General features: G+C 43.1%; 1 protein-coding gene across 2 annotated transcripts in view; it reads left to right on the top strand.

The window, feature by feature from the left end:
* EPHA4 (EPH receptor A4) overlaps nt 1-20,966 on the top strand; it is a 145,702-nt gene that overhangs the window by 58,408 nt on the left and 66,328 nt on the right. For both annotated transcript variants that reach the window (XM_066345026.1, XM_066345025.1), the window contains exon 4: nt 9,438-9,593. In XM_066345026.1, coding sequence (XP_066201123.1) covers nt 9,438-9,593 — 156 coding nt within the window. The remainder of the gene's footprint in view (nt 1-9,437; nt 9,594-20,966) is intronic.

Here is a 20,966-nt window from a genome sequence, read left to right as displayed (position 1 = left end):
CTCAGGGGTCCCCTAGTCTTTCAGATGCTGTTTTTCTAGTTAGTTTCTTCTACAAGCAGTCTGGCTTAGGTGTGTGTGGCAGGCCCCATAATGTTCTGCAGGTGTGTCTGCCAGCGAGTACCCTGTAAGATGTCATGATGAGCAATGCTCTGCTCCCACCCTGAAGCCAACAGCTTCACAGTCCCCAGCCTCTCCACGCTTAGTATGTGCACAATAAATACTATCATTATTCCTATGACTATTATTAATATGTAGAAGGTTAATAAGTGTTTGCTAAAATATGAATGGCCAACTGAATGAATGCATAAATGTGCATACCTCCTAAGGGACACACTTTTTACATAACGATGCTAATCACCTAGACTCCAGTGTTCGGTTCAGATGGGGTAGTTAGTGTGAGAAATGACAGAGAAGAACAGCTGCTCCCTTTGTTCTCTGCTCTGACCTGTTATTTGCAATCAGTGGGTGTGTAATGAACCACTAGGCTTTATGTACCCCAAATATCAAAGGGTGAGGAAGACAAGAGAGACTCATCAACAAGCCCTCGTCCCTCCTCTCCGAAATGTCAGTGACAATCAAGTTCGGTGTGAGTGGTTGGGAATTCGTGCTGTCTCTGTGGGTAGGGTTCTATCAAGGGTGCGAGTCCATAGTTCCATGGCAGCATGTACTTACTTTTTTCAGATGTATTCCCATACGTTTTCAGTAAGTTTTATATTCAAAATCATGGCCGGCGTTAGGTGTTTCCTAAATCATGGTTGAATCCTCTCTGCAGTTAGCTCATCTAAAGGCCTTTGCTTGTCTTAATTATTATTATTATTTTTTTGTATTGTGGTCATTTGTGATTTTCACCCTCTATGTGTTTTCTTTCCTAATGCAAACGTGAATGTATTCGAAAGGCGGATGAACTTCAGTTTTGTCATAACCGTAAAAACATTATTGTAAGTCATTCGATTAAGTTCTGCTCAATCTATTCAATTTTACATACTCAATAAGATGGATGAACTGAAAAAAAAAATCAATATTTCTTGAATCTCAAAGTGTACCAGGGAAGTCATGATCATTGATATGTGATAGTTAGGTGTGCGATAAAGAAAAAATACCCCCACAAAGTTTGTAGCGCTCCGAGGATAAGATTGTTTTCCTGAATTAATTGTTTTTCAAAGCAATATTGAAATTTATGATTTATTTTTTTATGTAGGGAAATTTTTGATTTCCCAAGTGGGAGAATAAGAACAAGGATTAGAGTAAAAATCATAAATCTATATTTAACAAACTACATATTTAAAAACACACATATATATTTATATATGGTGATTACAGTTTGCCTTGATGCCTCTTATTTTAAAATTGTCATTCCTTATCAAAATAAAATAGCTTATTTGTTTCTAGCAGTGCTCTATTGTGATTCATTACAAATTCTTATTAACCCCCATTTTAGAGAAAATGGTAATGATCAAACTAAATAAAAATTTCTAACCAGAATGTGGTCAAACCTGGCATCATCCTTTGGGCTTTAGATCAGAGAGGATTACATCCTTTTCGGGGATACTGAACCCTTTCCCTTGTCCTGCCAGTCAGGTTATTTACATCTAAATTTGGAAGCATAATTGCCCTAAAGATTCCCCCATGAAAGAGAACCCCAGGTTTGCCAGCCAAATATTGAGGTACAAAGGTTAGAGCAAGTGAAATTCGTTCCCACTTGTGCCTTCAAGCCTCCAGGGAAGGGGGCTGCTTTAAAGCAGTGTCTGCCAATGGCATTAAACCTCATGAATATGCTGAGTCTACTGCTTGGCTCCTCTTCCATGTCTTATTGAACTTTGTCTACTTTGGAACTTCTGCTGCTTAAGTTGAGCCTCGCCAGATTCACCAAAGAGAAATGGCTCTTCAGATAATTAGACTGTCTATGTTCAAGGCAAGCGGGGAAAATGATAACTTATTTCTCCATTGCATCTTTTTTTTTGTTTGTTTGCGTTCAATAATTTTTATGGAGTTAATTTAAATTGATCAGGCTCTAGGTGAACTTGCTTCTGGAGGATTTATTGTATCTAATGGTGAAAACTGCATTTGACATTTTAGAATTACCCACCTATGTATGGGATTATACTTCATTAGGTTCTTGAAAAAGCAAGTCAATTTTCAGCATAGATTTTTTGTTTGTTTGTTTGTTTTGTCATTGTTCCCCTTTTGCCTGGCTCTTTGAAAGCCAGCTCCAAGGTAAGCGTGGAAACAGGGGGAGGAGACGGCACTGAGCACCGGCTTGCTCGAGGAGATGGTCGTGACCGGAAACTTGGTGGAAAGAAGAAACCTTAAAAATGCAACCCAATAATTTATTTAATTTAAAGATGTGTTCACACATTTTTAAAATAAAAAAAAAATATTTTTACTTGTTACCCAGCCTGTCTGTGGACCTTGTAGGACTTGTTAAAAGACTAACTGTTGGGCTCCAGCCCCAGCTTATGGCTGTCTGGTGGGGCTGGCAAGTGTCTCTGCTGCTCACTCGGGTCTGAGAGCGACTGTTCCTCTGAATGGTTCTTAACATCTACCTGAGTTTGGATCCAGGCCATCTTCACTCCAGTGGCTCTTTCTTAGTCAGCTGATGTCCCAGAGTAGAGCTTAGGCCACACTAAGAATAATCTAAGAGGCCAGTTACGTCTTTCAAGGAACTAACTTGAACATTTCTATGTCTGTGCCTATCTCTGTGTTGGGGTTGGGAGTAAACAAACCCATGTCCAGTGACAAAGATGAAGACAACATTGTCCATGTGAGTCATAAATGCAAAGCATTTTTTGTTTGTTTGTATTTTTCTGAAGCTGGAAATGGGGAGAGACAGTCAGACAGACTCCCGCATGCGCCCGACCCGGGATCCATCCGGCACACCCACCAGGGGGCGACGCTCTGCTCACCAGGGGGCGATGCTCTGCCCCTCCAGGGCATCGCTCTTTTGCGACCAGAGCCACTCCAGTGCCTGGGGCAGAGGCCAAGGGGCCATCCCCAGTGCCCGGGCCATCGTTGCTCCAATGGAGCCTCGCTGCGGGAGGGGAAGAGAGAGACAGAGAGGAAGGAGAGGGGGAGGGGTGGAGAAGCAAATGGACGCTTCTCCTGTGTGCCCTGGCCGGGAATCGAACCCGGGACTTCTGCATGCCAGGCCGATGCTCTACCACTGAGCCAACTGGCCAGGGCCAATGCAAAGCATTTTAATGACTATTTTAGTTCTATGGTCTTAATGGCTCAGAAACCAAAAATATCAGGATCATTCTTTTATTTCTTAGATGGAAACATTCAAATCCAGGAATCCTAGGAAAGAAAAACCCTGAAAGAATGTAATGTTAAAAATTAATCATAATGTATAATTAAAAAAATTTAAAGTGTCTAAGAGAAATTACTTCCTAAATGGAGGAGGAATATCCCCCAAATCAGGCTACATCATTTAATCAGGAAAATCAACTTAAAGGTGGATTTACTTTTTCTAATGTTGACTCAAATCAGTTGTCCAGTAAGATGGTTGATGGAAAGTTTACTTTTTTTGCAGCAGTGGCCAGAAAGTGCTCTTTATTAAACTTTGTCATTAAAAGCTCAGGGGAGCACTGTAGGGTAACGGAGATCGAGGAATCTTAGATTCCGAACTTGGTCTCAGCATGCTCCAGAAGGAAGAGTGGGCAAGTTACTCACCTTGGAAATGAATATGTTGGACTGGATCACATGTCGGCAAGTATGGCCCCCGAGGCTTGCCACCTGTTTGGTGTGTCGTCTGAGAGCAAAAGGTGTTTTTTACAGATGACATTTGCAATCAATTTGATAATAAAAAATACTTTCTTTCAACCTGAATTAAATGAAAGTTTACCTCTCCAAATAGAAATTTCATTCTTCTCATTAGTAAATCTGTATTATTTTTTAAAAAAAAGTACTTAATACTGTTATTATATTTTGAATTTCATAGATTTTTTTGGTAATAATTTGTTAGACTGTTACCTTGTGATGCAAATATCTTCTTAATATACTTGGTCTTCCTCCTGGCCAGCAGCGCCGAAATCATTTACTATTTGGCTCTGCACGTAAACATTTGCAGAACCTGGATTCGGTTATTTCTTAAGGTCCTTTAAAAAACTGAAGTTTTATTTTTTTCTCGAGACATCAATAAAAGCAGTTATGGGATGTGGCTGACTGGGACAATGTGGTTTTCCCAGTAGTTGGCCCTGTTTTGCTGTTTGTGAATGACCTTGAATCAGATGGGCCCAAAGCAGAGCCTCCTTTCCCTTTAACAGCTGTCCCGTCTTTACCTTGTAGGTTTCAAAAGCGAGAGAAGAGGTCTACAGGCATAGTAGTTCAAGCCACAGGGCCAGCCTGGGTTAGGAAACCAACCCTCCCTGGGGCAAATCTGTAACTGCTCTGCCTCAGTTTCTCCATCTGTCCTATGGCGAAGCTGTTCATGTTCACAGCTTCCCCGAAGGTGGCTGAGGATTGCACATTTTTACAAAAAAACAAAAAAAAAACTTTAAAGGAGAAACTCCCTTTGACAGATTGTTTTCCTTTCCCATCATTAATCTTACGTTATTCATAAAATAGTCTAGCAAATGAACAATCAGAACTGACTCAGCACTGGCCATTGGTTCTGAGATATCTCTAATAGATTCCTATGCCTATTGGAAATGCTCTAATGTGCAGCACACAGAGGCCGAGCTCCCACAGTAACCCACCTGTTCACCTGTGGTCAGAGGCTCTGGAGGTCTCCCCAAGCCCAGTATTTCCTGAGGACAAGTTTGCATAAATGGCTCATATTTCCCCTGGAGAACCACTCTTGGAATTTGGGCTTTGACCTTCTGCAGCATCCATATTAAAATGCAAATTTGTTACCTCAGGGGAAGGTAAATTTTAACCCATTAATACCTATTTGTTAGCACTTTAGGTCAAATGAGATTTTTCCAAGTCAGCTACCTGGCTGAGAGCAGTCCTGGAATAGAAGAGAATGGGAGTCCCTGAGGTGGGTGGGCTCAGGGTAAGTTCTGCGTAATGACAATCTGGTACTGTCAGTCTCTCTGAATTTCTTTAAAAAGAAGAAAAATGATGACAATATTTGTATAGGATATGTTTTAAAAGTAGATTTAGCTAGTTTCTTAAATTGGGCTGTATACCTCATATAAGTCTTTTGGGCACCAAGGAATCCTGAAGATGCTATATAACCTTAAGGAAGATTTGTGTTTTTTGTTTGTTTGTTGTTTTTTTTAAAAAATATTTTATTTATTGATTTTTAGAGAGAGAGAGGGGAGAGAGAGAGAGAAAGAGAGAGAGAGAGAGAGAGAGAGAGAGAGAAGGGGAGGAGTAGGAAGCATCAACTTCCATATGTGCCTTGACCAGGCAAGCCCAAGGATTTGAACCGGCAACCTCAGTGTTCCAGGTCCAACACTTTATCCCACTGCTCCACCACAGGTCAGGCTGTTTGTTTTTTTAACAAAAGAAATCACATTTAAGTACTCTACAAAGAAATTTCTACAGGAGACTCTCCTACAATACAGGGTGGGGCAAAATTCGGTTTACAGTTGTTTGTATGGAAAATAGTACAGTAATTAATAAATAAGAATGCAAGAATAAACTCTGTGCTCCTGTACTCCCAACTGTGAAGCTCCTTTTGCCCCACCCTGTACAACTTCGTTCGGGTAGTGGGTGAGCCATTGAAAGAAAAGGCTGTTTCTTTCTCCTCCTCATCCTCATTTTTCTTTTTCTTTTATTTAAAGTCAACAGAAAGAACTAATTAAGGCAAAGCTAAGGGAAATGAATTCAAAGTTTAACTTGCACATGTGAACAGATCTTCCCACGATGGCATATTTGAGAGGCCAAGTAAGACACTCCTTTCTACTCTACCCCCTCTAGTGAACCTTCGCCAGCAAGGAGGCAGAAGGAAGGTATCTCTTGGCTATGCAATTTGGCTCTTCAAGCTTGCTAATGAACCAAGTCATTACCATTCAAAAATACAGTATAACTGTTCTTACCCGCGGGAGAATGCTAGAAAATCCTAACATGTGTCAACAACTTGCTATACCAAAGACTCCTTTCACTGGGATTTTCTTTAGAATGAAAGATGTAGTACAATTTTTAAGATGCAAAGAAGTGGTGAATAAATATGGGATGTACTTACACATTTGTGTACCAAACTCTGGAAGGCTGTGAACCACGCAGAGCAAAGAAATGTACGAACCATCAATTTAGCAGGTCATTTTGAATGTAGGCAGCCAAATGGCTGTGTGCATAAAAAACTCCTACTATATTTTCAGAGGTCCTTTCTAAGAATCCTGAAATATTAATAACATGGTCTTAATGTAGTTGAAGACAAAAGCAGTGTGTTAAGGGTAGCAAGGGTCGCTGAGAATAGCACAATGACATGTTTGTATTTTCTGCATGTGCTTGTAAAAGCAAGAGGAAGAGAGAATAAAAGGAGTCGATATGTTTCTAGAACAGCAGCCTTCAATTTTACAAATAGGGCCTGATCAGGCAGTGGCACAATGGATAGAGCGTCGGATTGGGATGCAGAGGACCCAGGTTCGAGACCCCGAGGTCACCAGCTTGAGCCCGGGCTCATCTGGTTTGAGCATAGCTCACCAGCTTGGACCCAAGGTCGCTGGCTGGAGCAAGGGGTTACTCGGTCTGCTGAAGGCCCCTGGTCAAGGCACATATGAGAAAGCAATCAATGAACAACTAAGGTGTCGCAACGAAAAACTGATGATTGATGCTTCTCATCTCTCTCCATTCCTGTCTTTCTGTCCCTATCTATCCCTCTCTCTGACTCTCTCTCTGTCTCTGTGAAAGAAAAAAATTTTTTTTACAAATAGGTATAAAACTGTATTCTCCAAACAAATTCACATATACATGTTCTTGATCAAGACTAATACTAGCTTCAAGGAAATGAAGGGGAAAAGTTACATATACATAAAGTTCCAAACTCATTTTTTTTCTCAAGTGAATGTATGTGTGTATATATACATATATGATTATTTTTTAAACTTTAAGAAATTTAAGACATCCTCCAATTTGACTTTTGTGAACTAAGAACTTAATTTCTTAACCGGAGGTAGTCTTACTGGAATGGCAGTTGAAGAATTAGCAATGCCCCCGACTTCTTTTTCTCTTAGAAGCTTTTGAATGAGCTCTGTTTCCCCCTTGCAACGAATCAGTCACAGGCCAGTTCTCATTGTCAATCTTTCACTGCCATTGTGAGTTTTTAGATTTTGATGCCTGAGAAAATGGGGGGAAGGGGAGCACAAGGATCAGTCAGATACATGAAGAGTTTTCCTCCGACCAGATGGGGAAAAAAAAGGCGCCGTATGCCTTCTTAGCCGTCCTCACACTGAGTGACAAGGTTTCCACAAGTTGCCTCTGTGGGTTGTGACTGAGTGAGTGACAGACGGGACCCAGTGGGTTTGTTCCAAGATCATGGACTTATGGTGTTTGGGGTGTGGGGTGGACAAGCCTGACCCTCAGATCTTCTTCCTGCCAAAGCTGGGGTTTCTGATTTTAACCCAAACACTAGGGCCATCACCGGCATGACCGAAAAAGCACCTTGCAGGTTGAACCCTATCTAATTATGTGAAGTGTATAAACTCGGGACACATAAATCTCAGTCACTGGAGCAGCTTGTTTTTCTAAGATGCTCCGGTCCAGTGAGAGATGAAACAAATAAAGGAGAGATTGATCCCCGAGCTCTTTTATTGTCGGTGCGCCACACGCCATAAACTTCTGGCTCGTTAAAGGAAATTCCATAAACAACTTTAGTTAATAGTGTTGAAGGAACTGTGTGCCTTTCTGGAGCTCCTGCTACACTCGCTTTCCGCTTGCCGGTGTGAGGACGTGATTAAGAAAACGCCAACAGGATGTGCACCAGGGAGGGACAGACGTCAGCTGGAAGTCATGCTGGCGCTTGATGGGTGATCAACGGGACAAGAGAACGTGGCTCTGTATTTGCTCAGAGGACGAAGCCGTCTTGTGGATCTTTCTCTCTGTACTCATATGAACAAAATCTGCTGGTGTGCTGGCATGGTTGGTCTCTTGATAGGTCAGGCTTATAGAAAAGTGCCTGATGGGTTCTTTTCTCATCTGATATTCTTGATAGTATAGAAACATCCTAAGGATGTGATAAATGGAAAGACTTGAGAGTGAATCACACATACCAAAAAGATTGTGGGTGACTGTCACTTTTATTTACTTATTTTTCTTTTTACCTTTACTTTTATGAAATAACTTTATGGTTAATGGCCTTGTCACTATGCGTTTACTACTGATGGCATTGGACAATTTTTATCTGAGATTGAGACAGATTTGGAAGGTGATCGTGAAGGGGAGAAAAAAGGGAGGCGAGGCTCTATTAATTATTTTTTATTGTAAAGTTTCCCAGAATTAGTAGGTTTTTCCACATTAGGAAAAGCAGTCTTCGGTGTCAGTGTGATGATGTTTGTAAAGATGAAGTCATGGAAAGCGTGTCAGGTGCATAAGAAACTATATGGCCCATGTTCCCAGCACCAGCCATTTGGGGGGGGGGTGCCGAGGGGGGGAAGGGGGTGTTGAAAACCTGGAGAGAAGGAAAAACAGGAGGGTTTTACTAATTTGAAAATAAACACAAACTACCTGCTGATCTTAAAAAGAACTTCAGCGTCTTATATTCCAGAATCTATTATTGGTAGTTTCCACAACTTTCCCCTGAGATCGTGACTCACATCTTAACAACTCTTCTTTTACGCTTTGGTGGTTTTGGTTGGTCTTTCCCTTTGGTCCTCTCTGTAACCGTAATTAGGAAATAATCAGCAACTGAATTTTTTGTTGTTGTTGTTAGTCACTTGGACGCACTTCCAACTGGTTGGTTCAAGACCACGCTCTCAGATTCCATAGCATGTGGTGAAGAGTACAGGCCTTTGGGGCAGAACATTGGGGGTCAAAGCTGGTCCCTGACGTTTACCAGATGCAGTGAAGAGTACAGACTTTGGGGGCAGAACATTGGGGGTCAAAGCTGGTTTCTGACATTTACCAGATGTGTGGTCAGGTACTAGCAATTTACTGCTCAGAGCTGGTGTTCCTCATTTCTAAGGTAAGGCTAATCATAATAGTGCCTGTGGAAAAGGGGTGCCATAGGGACTAAGCATCACGCGTATAAACAGGGTCCTGCAACAGGAAACTCTTGGGAAACTTGAGCCGTGATTTTATTGATGCCACCAGTTTTAAGAAAATTTTTTTCCATGGGGCTCTTTGGCCCTCCGACCAGAAATGTCAATGTCCCTTAAAAAGTGACTGTAATCTGTGAATGTTTTGGTTGCTTTACCTGCATCTCGGGCCAGAGGATCGCTAGTGAATGGCAAAAATGTCTCCCTTCTTCTGAATCAAGAAGGCGACGCTGTGCTTTGTTATATGAATGGCGGTTTATATTGGCTTGTCTGTTTTTTCTTTTTTTTTCCCTTTAGCCTGCAAAATTGGATATTACAAAGCCCTGTCCACAGATGCCGCCTGTGCCAAATGCCCACCGCACAGCTACTCTGTCTGGGAAGGAGCCACATCGTGTACCTGTGACCGAGGCTTTTTCAGAGCCGACAACGATGCTGCCTCGATGCCCTGCACCCGTAAGTTGTGTGCTTATCTTTGGTCTCTGCAATGCCAACAGCTCTCATTACTGCCTAGCAGGGCACTGCCAGGCCGTCTCCCAGGATAACTGTGCAGGGGGCAGATTCCATCAACCCGGCATCTTTTCTCAATCAAAGCAGGGGAAATGATTAGGAGAAGAGAGGATGTCTTTCCCTGTTCTGGTTGCCTTCAAAATGTTCAGCTTGTGGATAACTGTCGCTTTTATTTTATTTATTTATTTTTTTACTTTTAGTCTCATGAAATAACTTGATGTTTAATGGCCTTGTCACTGTGGGGTTGTGGAGCAGAGATTGAGCATTCAGGGTTTGTCTGACAGTGTAATTAGAGCTGAGATTGGAATATATATATATAAATGGCTTTCCTGTTTTATTGCGGACTCATGGAGAAGCATGGCGGCGGCGGGGAGACAGGGACAGGGGCAGGGCTCCGACGATGGGATCCCATAGGGCAAGCAGGGTCAGTTCTGTGTGACACTGACATCATTGCATGGGTTGTCATTGCTGTTCTTCCTTCTCTCTTCATAGTTTTGTATTCATAACAGTTAGGCTTGGATCCCGACAAATGCTTGTTTAACGTGAGGCACTCTGTAAATGCCAGGTTAATAAGTGGATGGGATACACACCTTGGTATGTTGGGGAGTGGAGAACTCTTTTCTCACACTTTATACACACAGTGTTCCTAGGGGATGGCTTTCCTTTTATGTCCATGCTGGGCTTCACAGACCCTGCCATGGCTGTGGCCTGGACCACAACCGGGAGTGGTGTGTCCAGATATTCCACCCATGCGGTTCCATGGGTGAGTGTGTGTGTGTGTGTGTGTTGGGGGGGACAGAGCTTAGTGGCCAGGCTCGCAGGCTCTTCACAGGTTTTGCTTTGTTTCCCAGCCTGCCGGTTAGTAGCTGAATGACTGACTGTTTAGCCTCTTAAGTCTCAGTGTCCTCCTCTGTGGAATGGAGTCAATAGTAAATAGTACCTCCCTTATGATTGTTGCTATTCAGCACCCTTGTGTTGTTTGCATACTGTGTAATGTGTATAAAATGCTGCTGCTCCATATAATGTAGCATTTGCTGCTGTTATGACTTACCTTTGTTCCTTAACTACTATAAATTCTATTTTAGCTTGTGGTAGCCAACGTAACTCAAATAAAAGTACTTTCTGGTTTGGAGGCAGTAAGGCCAGCTTTTCGGCCATCGTCCAGTCCGGGCCGGTACCACCTTTAAAAGGTGGGGAGAGTGATTTCAGGTCCATCCCAAATCTGTACTGAAATCTGCATATTCCAGAGTTTCTTTCATAACCAGAGACAATGATAACTATAACAATAATAACAACATTTATAAGTATACCCAGGTATGTACAGTGTGTCCGTAAAGTCATGGTGCACTTTTGACCAGTCACAGGAAAGCAACAAAAGATGATAGAAATGTGAAATCTGCACAAAATAAAAGGAAAACCCTCCCAGTTTCTGGAGGATGATGTGGCCTCATGTGCGCATGCGCAGATGATGATGTTACATTGTGTATACAGCGGAGCAGCCCACGGCCATGCCAGTCGAGATGTAGATGGTACAAAGGAAAGTTCAGTGTGTTCTGTGGCTCGCTAAATTCGAATCCATGACCAAAGTGCAACGTGAATATCGGTGCGTTTATAACAAAACGCCACCACATAGGAATCACTTTACTCGGTGGGATAAGAAGTTGAAGGAAACCGGCAGTTTGGTGGAGAAACCCCGTTCTGGTAGGCCATCAGTCAGTGACGAGTCTGTAGAGGCTATACAGGATAGCTACCTAAGGAGGCCTAAAAAATCTGTGCGTAAGCCCACATCGAACTGCACTGAATAGGTATGAAACTGGGAGAGTTTTCCTTTTATTTGTTGCAGATTTCACATTTCTATTGTCTTTCGTTGCTTTCCTGTGACTTGTCAAAAGTGCACCATGACTTTACGGACACATTGTATTAGGCACTTTCAATAAATCACATCACAGGGTTCATATTATAATAGATATCTATAAGCCAGGGATTGTCTTCATTTCATAGAGAAGGTCACTGCCAGCTCAGCCATGTTAGGGAACATGCCCAAGACCCTGCCCCGCTTGGCAGTAGGGCTGCACAGTAGACTCCTGTCCCCGTCACTCCCATTCACTGGGAGAAGCTCTTGCCAGCCACCCAAGGTCAAGCGCAGACTTCTGCAGGGAAGTAGCATTGTTCTAATGCATCGTGCACCTCTGCGTTGAGTTAAGAAGAAGCACAGTGCCGATCCTAACACCACAGACTTGCGAGTTTGTTTAACCCAGGGGTCTCAAACTCAACTCAGCATGTGGGCCGCAGAGCAAGATCACAGCCATTCGGCGGGCCGCACTAGGTCTACAAAAGGCAACTGTTACGCAACACTTTTCTCACTGCAGTTGAAAACAAAAAAAAAATCAGTACAACAAGCACAATCGTACATGCAGTTTACTCAGTGTCACAAAACGACCAGAAACTGTAGTTCGCATCACAACTGCTGTTAACTAAGCTAATATCTAGCTAGGATGCTAGAGAAATGAAAAATACAAGGAGGCCCCTAGGCTTACTTAATTTTATCCAAAATATTTTGAACTTCGTGGATTAGTCTGCGGGCCGCACAAAATTGTTCGGCGGGCCGCATGCGGCCCGCGGGCCACGAGTTTGAGACCCCTGGTTTAACCTCTCCAAGCCCCAGTTTACTCATCTGTAAAATGGGATTCTTAGTATCTATCCATGGGATGGTTTTAAAAATTAGACAAGGAAATATTTGTAAAGGCCTGGCAGTGACAGGACTCTAACAAATGTTTGCCCTCTTCCTTTATCCCAGCTGGTCCCCCCTCCCCAGGCTTCCTCCACAGCAGACCGCCAGTGCATGCCCCTGGCCCCGGGGTGGTTAAACCACCCAGGGGCTGCCCTGCTCTCCACACTGTCTGGGGGCAGGGCGTAAGCATCAGTATTTTCAGAAGCGGCCCCCCACCGTACAGACAGGGTTGAAGCCACTTCTCTACAGAGTTACATTTTTAAGCTCTTTTCTTTTTTTAAATTTAAATTTAATGAACAATAACTGCATAAGACTCCTAAGACCTCCTTCGGGATAAGGATGAGCTGGATGTTTTGCTAACAGCTGTCCTAGTAAGTTAAGCAAGAGAGTTGGAATCTATTCTCTTCCCGAGGAAAACAGTGGAGCTGCGCTGTCCAGTGCGGTCGCCCCCTAGGTGCACGTGGCTATTTGGAGTTGTTAATATGTAGCTTAAAATTCAGTTTCTCATGTGTGTTTGGGGCATTTCTAGAACTTAATAGCCTTAGGTAGCCAGTGGCCACCCTTCTGGATGGCATTTCTGGAGGATATTTCTGTCACCCCAGAAAGTCCTGCGGGACAGGGAGGGCTGCAGTGGATGTCTCAATAGAGAAGACCGTGGGAGTTTTTCAGAGACCCTCTTGTTCAATGATAGGATAAGGCCCTCCCCCCCTCGCCCCACCCCCAGCTTTATCAGATTCTTTTGACAAGATGTGGGGATGGGAAGGAACGTAAACATCGGGGATCCTTTCAAACTGATTCCAGCCTCTAATCAGTTCTTACCAGTTGGTTAAGCCAGGTGACAAACCCAATTCCCTTGTGCTGACAACCATGATAATCGGGCACCTTCTTTGTTCATTATGCTGCCTTCAACCCCAGCATTCTCAGGCAGCCCTGCATTTAGTGAGCACTCACTGTGACGGCACACTAATGAAGAAATAAAACACGCTAGCCGAGACTCATTCTTCTAGCCAAAGAGAGATTCTGCTCCACTGGCTTGTAAAATCAGGTTTCTGTGCACTCGGAGAACGACTCAACCAGGTGGATGCAAGTGGCATCAGCTAGTTTAGAAGGAAACGCCTAAGAAGCTCCTCGCACCATCTACATTGCTAGAGAACTGGAGAGAATTGAATGGTAAATAACCTTTAGCTTTGGGAAGACTTTCCATGGAGCCTCTGGGTGAGGTTACCATCAATGTCTGCCCGTAAGATAGACAACGTTTCAATGGAGGCATCATCTGAATGTTTCCAAGGAAATAATCCGTACTTGTTAGAACAGAGACTTAGAACAACTGTTAAACATTCATGTGCATGAAACACACCTGGTGATCATTAGAAGTCAGGCATGACATTCTGCTTTTTGAACAAGTACCCAGATGCTGCTGGTGCCTTTGTGGACCACTTTTTCGCAGCAAAGAGTTAGAGCCTCCCTGATGGATGGTGGGGGACAGGAGACCCTCTTTTTCTATGCCTGTAAATTTCAGGGCTGCTCTTCCGCTCAGTGGTGACTCTGAGAAGGAACCAGCATCTGAACATTTCTTCTTTAACGGAAACGGAATACTTCATTTGTCTCCCAGGTGAAGAAAATCCACCCGGTTTGAAGTTGCGTAATCCAGTAATATTCTTTGTGTGTCTCTTCCCCAGTCCCTACCGGGTTACTACCAAAGAGTGGGACATATAAATAGTCACCTGAGACAGGCGGACCAGTCTAGAAAGGCAACGGGGTTTTTCATGACATTGAGAGCAAGGCAGATAGATACACGCAAGGATGCTATTTAAGCTGATGAAGGAGTTTTGGTTTCGTAAATCATTTTTTTTAGAAGAAACGTCAACGTGGATTGAATGAATGAATTCGGTGTCCTCTAACTCTGCAGAGAGGCAGCCCTTCCCCTCCCGCTCTCGTCCGCTTTCCCTTGAGCTCCGTCCCTGTCATCAGAAATGCTGTCTGGCAATCACAGAGTTGGAGGAGAGAACTGCGTGACTGTGCAGGACTGTGATTGCCTTTGTCCTGTAGTCGCTTGTTCAGTGATCACAGTGAGAGAGCTCTTCTTCCCCCCCCCCCCCACTGCGAGGCTGAACCCATATTGCATGTAAGGTAACTTTCCAACCCTTTATTGTGTTTCAAATGTACTAGGGGGAAAAAATGCCTTCTAGAAGAATAAATTGGTTTAGTATATCTAGAAAGAAATAGCTAATTTGTTACTTTGGCATCTTTACCTCTGAGCACCGTTACCAGAGCCGTTTGACGTATTTTTCAATTGGAAATCTGTCCTTGGGCTTTCGGGTGCTCTTTATTTAACTTGTTTGATGAAACTTATTCGAGCCTTGTGATTGGGAGCACTTTGTAAATAAGAGATTATTATTTTAGATTGCCAGCTTGAAGGGCCTTTGCAAATCTGTCTCCGAGTCAACGGCCCTGAATAATTCAGTCAGCTGTGCCCAACAAACAAAGACGGAGTGATTGATCCTTAGACACGGCCTAAAATATTCCAAAATTGCAGCTCTTAAGACAATTTACACCGGCATTGCTTAGGGCTAATGAGGGCGAAGTTTCCCAGCTCTATGACGAAAGGTCCTGATTTGAAAAAGCTTTTTTGCAAGTTTAGGTTATCCAGAAATTGAAGTAGCCTCACTCCAGACAGCAAACATCACTTACGTTGCCTCTACACTTGCCTTTCCTAATTGAATTTAGTGTGCCCCACCGTATTTCCTTCAGAAAGTCTATTGTTTTAAAATTACCGTTTCAGTTCTATTACTCAAAGCCCTCGCCTCTAATACTTTCTGACAGTTATCAACATAATGAACCGTAATGAAATGATGAGCAATCTTTGGTGGAAACCCAGTGGGTTCCCAGTGGTGCTGTGTGACTGTGTTGTTAAAATTTGAATGCAAATTAAAATAACATCGTCCCTCCTTGTTTCCAAGGTCAGGAGAAGAGACAGACTCTTTTTATTTATTTTATTTTTTTTGAAGTCCTTTAATTTTGGAAATCTCACAACCATTTTCAAACAAGCCCTTGAAGGTAGGATGTTCAATTCAGTTCTCTACCCCAAAGATTTCCATGCTTAACAGTCTGGCTGAGGGATTTGGGGAGGGATGTCTAGCATGAGGCTTTGATGTTTAAAACCATAGGATAAAAGACAGTCTTCAGTTTCAAGTAAACTATACTTCTTTTTCTACCCCAAGTCATATATAGATATTGCTTTAAAGCTGCAAGTAACTAATAATGAGAAGGGGAAGGACATTCTAGGAAATTGATTACTAAGAGCTCAGTTAGCTCTAGTAAAAAACTAGTCAGGCCCTGGCCGGTTGGCTCAGCGGTAGAGCGTCGGCCTAGCGTGTGGAGGACCCGGGTTCGATTCCCGGCCAGGGCACACAGGAGAAGCGCCCATTTGCTTCTCCACCCCTCCGCCGCGCTTTCCTCTCTGTCTCTCTCTTCCCCTCCCGCAGCCAAGGCTCCATTGGAGCAAAAATGGCCCGGGCGCTGGGGATGGCTCTGTGGCCTCTGCCTCAGGCGCTAGAGTGGCTCTGGTCGCAACATGGCGACCCCCAGGATGGGCAGAGCATCGCCCCCTGGTGGGCAGAGCGTCGCCCCTGGTGGGCGTGCCGGGTGGATCCCGGTGGGGCGCATGCGGGAGTCTGTCAGACTGTCTCTCCCTGTTTCCAGCTTCAGAAAAATTAAAAAAAAAACAAAAACAAAAACAAAAAAAAACTAGTCAGTAGAAGTGAGAATGAAGGCCAGTGGTTCCCAAAGTTTTGTTAAGCAAAGTGCCTCTGCAGATCCATCTGTCCACGTCTAATCATTTCACATTTTAGCATCCACGCAATCAATCATTTTGGTGAACATATTTTTATGAAAATTCTGGAATCTAAGAGAATTTATCATTTCATGTTTATCAAATTTGCAATATAGGAGTCTAGTTTCATACCACATTTCATTTGTCATCGGTCAAAAACTCAAACGGAGACACCAGCGCTCCTGTTGCCAGATTACGTGACGTGGTTTTTGGTTTGGAAGATGCGAGCCCTGCTGCCTGTTAGCCACTTGAAACGCCGACTACGGTGCTTCTCCCCTCCTGGACCTTACAAACTGATCAGGGCAACCGCCGTATTTTGATGATTCAGACGCAGCCCACGTGGACCCTTTCCACTTCCGGGCTGCACCTTTAATGAGATATTCGTAGTTGAAGGTCTGACATCAGCTAGTGAGTGAGCCACATCCTTGTCTCTTCTTTCTAAATTACCTCTCAGCACTTTGAATACCAGTGGGGAAGTGCATCTGGAGAACCCAAGTACACGCTTCTTGTCCTATGACAATTTAGAACAGGGGTCCCCAAACTTTTTACGCAGGAGGCCAGTTCACTGTCCCTCAGACCGTTGGAGGGCCAGACTATAAAAAAAACTATGAACAAATCCTTATGCACACTGCACATATCTTATTTTAAAGTAAGAAAACAAAATGGGAACAAATACAATATTTAAAATAAAGAACAAGTAAATTTAAATCAACAAGCTGACCAGTATTTCAATGGGAACTATGCTCCTGTCACTGACCACCAATGAAAGAGGTGCCCCTTCCGGAAGTGCGGCGGGGGCCGGATAAATGGCCTCAGGGGGCCGCATGTGGCCCGCGGGCCGTAGTTTGGGGACCCCTGATTTAGAGTATAGATGAAAAGATCACAAAGTACGTGAAATGAAAGGCAGTAGATCCACTCAGGGCTGATCATTGGCCATTTGGTTGTTGGCCAAATTTTTTGAAAGCTTTGGGATATTTAAATAAAAAACAGGTATCATCTCATTGAATTATTTTTGTTTTGAGGCCATGTTAGCTTAGTATCCTCTTCACCCCCGCCCCCACCTACTTCTCATTCTATAGGAATTGATAGCACAATGTGGATTCAGCTGGAAAGTGCATGGGCTTGAGGAACATTAATGCATGTCTGAGCGAGAGGCTTGAATAATCTGCCAATACCACTGAGCCCAGGTTATGGCAATTTTTCCACCACCATGAATAATTAAGAATGGCTTGTTATCAACCGAGCCCTGTCATTTCCAGATAACGCTTTTGACACTCTTTTCATGGAAGGCAGACAGAGGTTGTGAACAGCACGCTTCAGTGACACGGGGTCCATGAGACATTTTCCTGAGTCCCCTGGGGTGCTGAGCTGGCTACCATCTTGCTATCAGTGTTTGGATTCTCCTGACGTATATCTGACTCTTGTTCCCCGTGCTGTTTACAGCTCTCAGCGGAACATGAGCTGAGGGGAGTCTCCCCTTACATGGGCATCATTGCCCTCACCCTCCTGTGACCTTCCACCCCGGGAAAGAACTTCAGACAGAAACTCCCACTTAGTTACACTCCCGAGTAGAAGTTCAGAACGAGGTAGAGAGCACAACTCAGCTAAGACAACAGCACCATCGGGGAAGTAATGCCAGCCTGTGCCATCGTCAAGGTCAGAGAAGCCAGGAGAAATGTGGCTTGGGGTGGATCGAGAAGGTTGAGAACATTCCAGCTTGTTCTGAGAAGAATTCAGAGTTATAATTCCTTTTTTTTTTTTTTTTTTGCATGGTGTGTATCTCTGTGAGAAGGGCTGTGTTAGCCCTGGAATCAGGGTTTCTGATCACAACTATTTGCACTATCAGCTGTGTTAATTTGGTCAAGTTGCTTAACTTTGCTCCTGATTGCTGTGGCTAGTAAATACTTTTCTGTCAGATTTGAGGATGGAGATGAAATAAAATGAAGGGTGAAAAAGCGCTTCACAAGAAATGCAAATTAGTTTATAGGTTAGCTAATTCTAAATCAAAATATTCATGATTTAAAAACTTATGTATTACTTTTCTGCGTCTTTCATAGTGTAGCTTCTTCAGGGATAACTGGGGGTTTCCTTTATAAAGTACTTCAGCCAGAACTGGTCATCTTAAAAAAAAGAAAAAAAGAAACCAAACCACTTTACCGATTAACCAGTAAAAAAGAGGCGAAAGGTTCGTACAGAAGGGAGTGGGGAGAAGATATACTAGAAATGTCCATGGTGGCAGAAAGTCAGCAAGGAGTTACCCCTACAGGAAGCCGACAGTTTTCATGACAGCAGCCAATGATTGATAAATCCAAATGGTTCTGTGTTTTAATAATCAGCAGTTCTGCTTTGGCACATTGTTAAAACACATAAACCGCTGTGATAAAAAGGTTATGCGCTGTTCATATTTCTTGGAAGAGGTGTCCCTGAACAGCAGTCTTTATGTAAACTAACCCAAAGCAGCAAGGGCTGAGAGAAAGCAATTAGTGGGGCGACCTGTACAGCTGTTGGGGTGTGGGGAGGGAGCAAGGTTCTATCTCAGTCAAAACTTACACACCCCGTTCACTCCGCCTGATAACCTGTCCTTCAGCTGAACAGAGATTAGCAAAGGCTTATCTGAAGGGTTGGAGGCTTTAACAGCTAAGGCTTCTGAAGTATTGTAGACAGCCCCGAAGTGGTACATGATTAATGAAGCCTCATGAAATGGAACTCGAGACCCAAGATGACTCTTCCTGAGAAGATGCGTCTTGGTCGCCCTGGCATTTTAGAAGGGTGACAGGAGGGCTTAAAGAAATTGATCATTTAAGAGTTACGTTACTGGCCCTGCTCTTGGGGAATGTTTGTTTCCACATCCAGAATTAATTTCATGGCTCAAGCGTTGAATGTTAAAGTGGTGATTAAAAATCAGTTAAGTCCTAAAAGTCTCTGGTAGCTCTGGAAACGTGGCCCAGCCACGCTGGTCTCCTGTCAACTGTCTCCTAGCTTGGGTTACAGACTTTGATTTTTTTTTTTCAATCTTTTAGCATGCAATTTCCTTTTTCTGTGACCAGCTTTGGTGATCCACACAAGTGCTATGGAAGTGATGCATCACCTATGGAGGTGAAGCCTCGTTCATTCACTCAGTTATTTATTCGGCAAATATTTAATGAGCACCTACTATATGTGTGGAATCTTTGCAAGGACTGGGGATACTCTCATAAATCAGAAGAGAACGTATTTTTGTTCTCGTAGAGCTTCTGTTGAAATGAGAATGTAAATAATGAACAAGGTAATTTAAAATTCTCACAAGAAGGGAAACACAAAAGATGCTGTGATAGGGTAAAACGAAGGAAAGGGGAGAATTTTGCTTTGCAGAGACTAGTCAGGAAGGAGGAGGGCGAGTTTTGAAATGAAACCAGAGGGTTAAGGAGGAAGCTATTGAGAGAATTAGGGGAGAGAATTTCAGGCGGGGCTAGCAAGTCTAAACTACTGGAGTTGAATGTTTAAAGTTTTTCTAACAATGTGAGTTTTAAACTTGACTTATTCTTCCCTTGCTCCTGCAGTCTGTTAGTACTTTAGTTCCAATTTGTTATAAGAAACAGAAACGTCAGGTTTATATGTCACATAAACCCAGGTGCCCATGTAGATTTGAACTCTTTGACAGGACAGGCTACTATATGCAATTATCATAATAGATTTCTACCATTTGCCAAAGTTTTAGTTACTTCCTATAGGAATACAAAAGTACATTTTTACCTGTAAGTTTCAGATGGGGTACGTAGGATGCAGTTATCCTGACCTGGACTTTCCATAGAGCGATTCATACCAAACTCTTAGTTCACATCAGAGGCATTTATGACCCTACGTTTCGTGTTGGCTGATTCTTTTTCAGTTTAAGACTCATACAGATTTCATGTGGATATGTAAACATTAGGTTGTCCTAAATGGGGCTACTTTAAATCCTATATAAGCCAGCACATGTGTTCTATAAACTACTCAGAAATTATACTTCGGTCTAACATGTGGGAGGGAAGAAGTAAGATTTGTGGAATTACTGGAATTTTCGTTTACACTTGGAATGCTGCCCTTCTTAAATGTCACGTTCACTTAATTTTTCTAGTGTGTGGTTCATTTCTGGATGCTTGTCATTTCCCAAAGGATAGCACGTGATAGGTTAAGAACAATCAAAATTTCTCTTATGCTATAACATGATGTAATATGATGTTTTATGATATGATATGATATGATAGTCCTTTGCACCTGCTGTAATTTGGCTGTGGTTTCTTTGGAACTTCCTACTGCCAAACTCCTGTTGACTGAATGCAAGTTGACATCTCACTAGAAAATAATAATGACACATTGTGGCATGTTTTACCAGTACCTGCTGTGTGATCCGGCAAGTATTTCACACCAGTGAAGCGAATGGATCTCCATTAAATGCATCCACAGTGGCAAGAAATGCAATGCCCGTTTCTTTCAGAGCGGGGGAAACTCTAGCAATAGTCCATAATATTTCACATGTTTTCTTCCTTCGTCGATGAAAGTAGGCGTGAGCTGGCATTTAGAAGCCAGAGTAGTTATCTGGGCTGTCCAAACGTGGGAATCAGGGGTTCTTGGACTGAGCTCCCCTGACGGGTTCAGGCTATGTTTTAAGTCCTTAGAATTATGTGCAAAATGAGGGATTCCTAGAAAAAGGGTGCATTGGTCCCATCTAATGCTCTAAAATAGGGGTTGCCAAAGTGTATGGCCTTCAAGCAAAATTTAACTGCCCCTTTTATTT

The sequence above is a fragment of the Saccopteryx leptura genome, chromosome 7, assembly GCF_036850995.1.
Source record: "Saccopteryx leptura isolate mSacLep1 chromosome 7, mSacLep1_pri_phased_curated, whole genome shotgun sequence".
NCBI classification, from domain to species: domain Eukaryota; kingdom Metazoa; phylum Chordata; class Mammalia; order Chiroptera; family Emballonuridae; genus Saccopteryx; species Saccopteryx leptura.
This window is presented reverse-complemented; position numbering and strand designations above follow the sequence as displayed.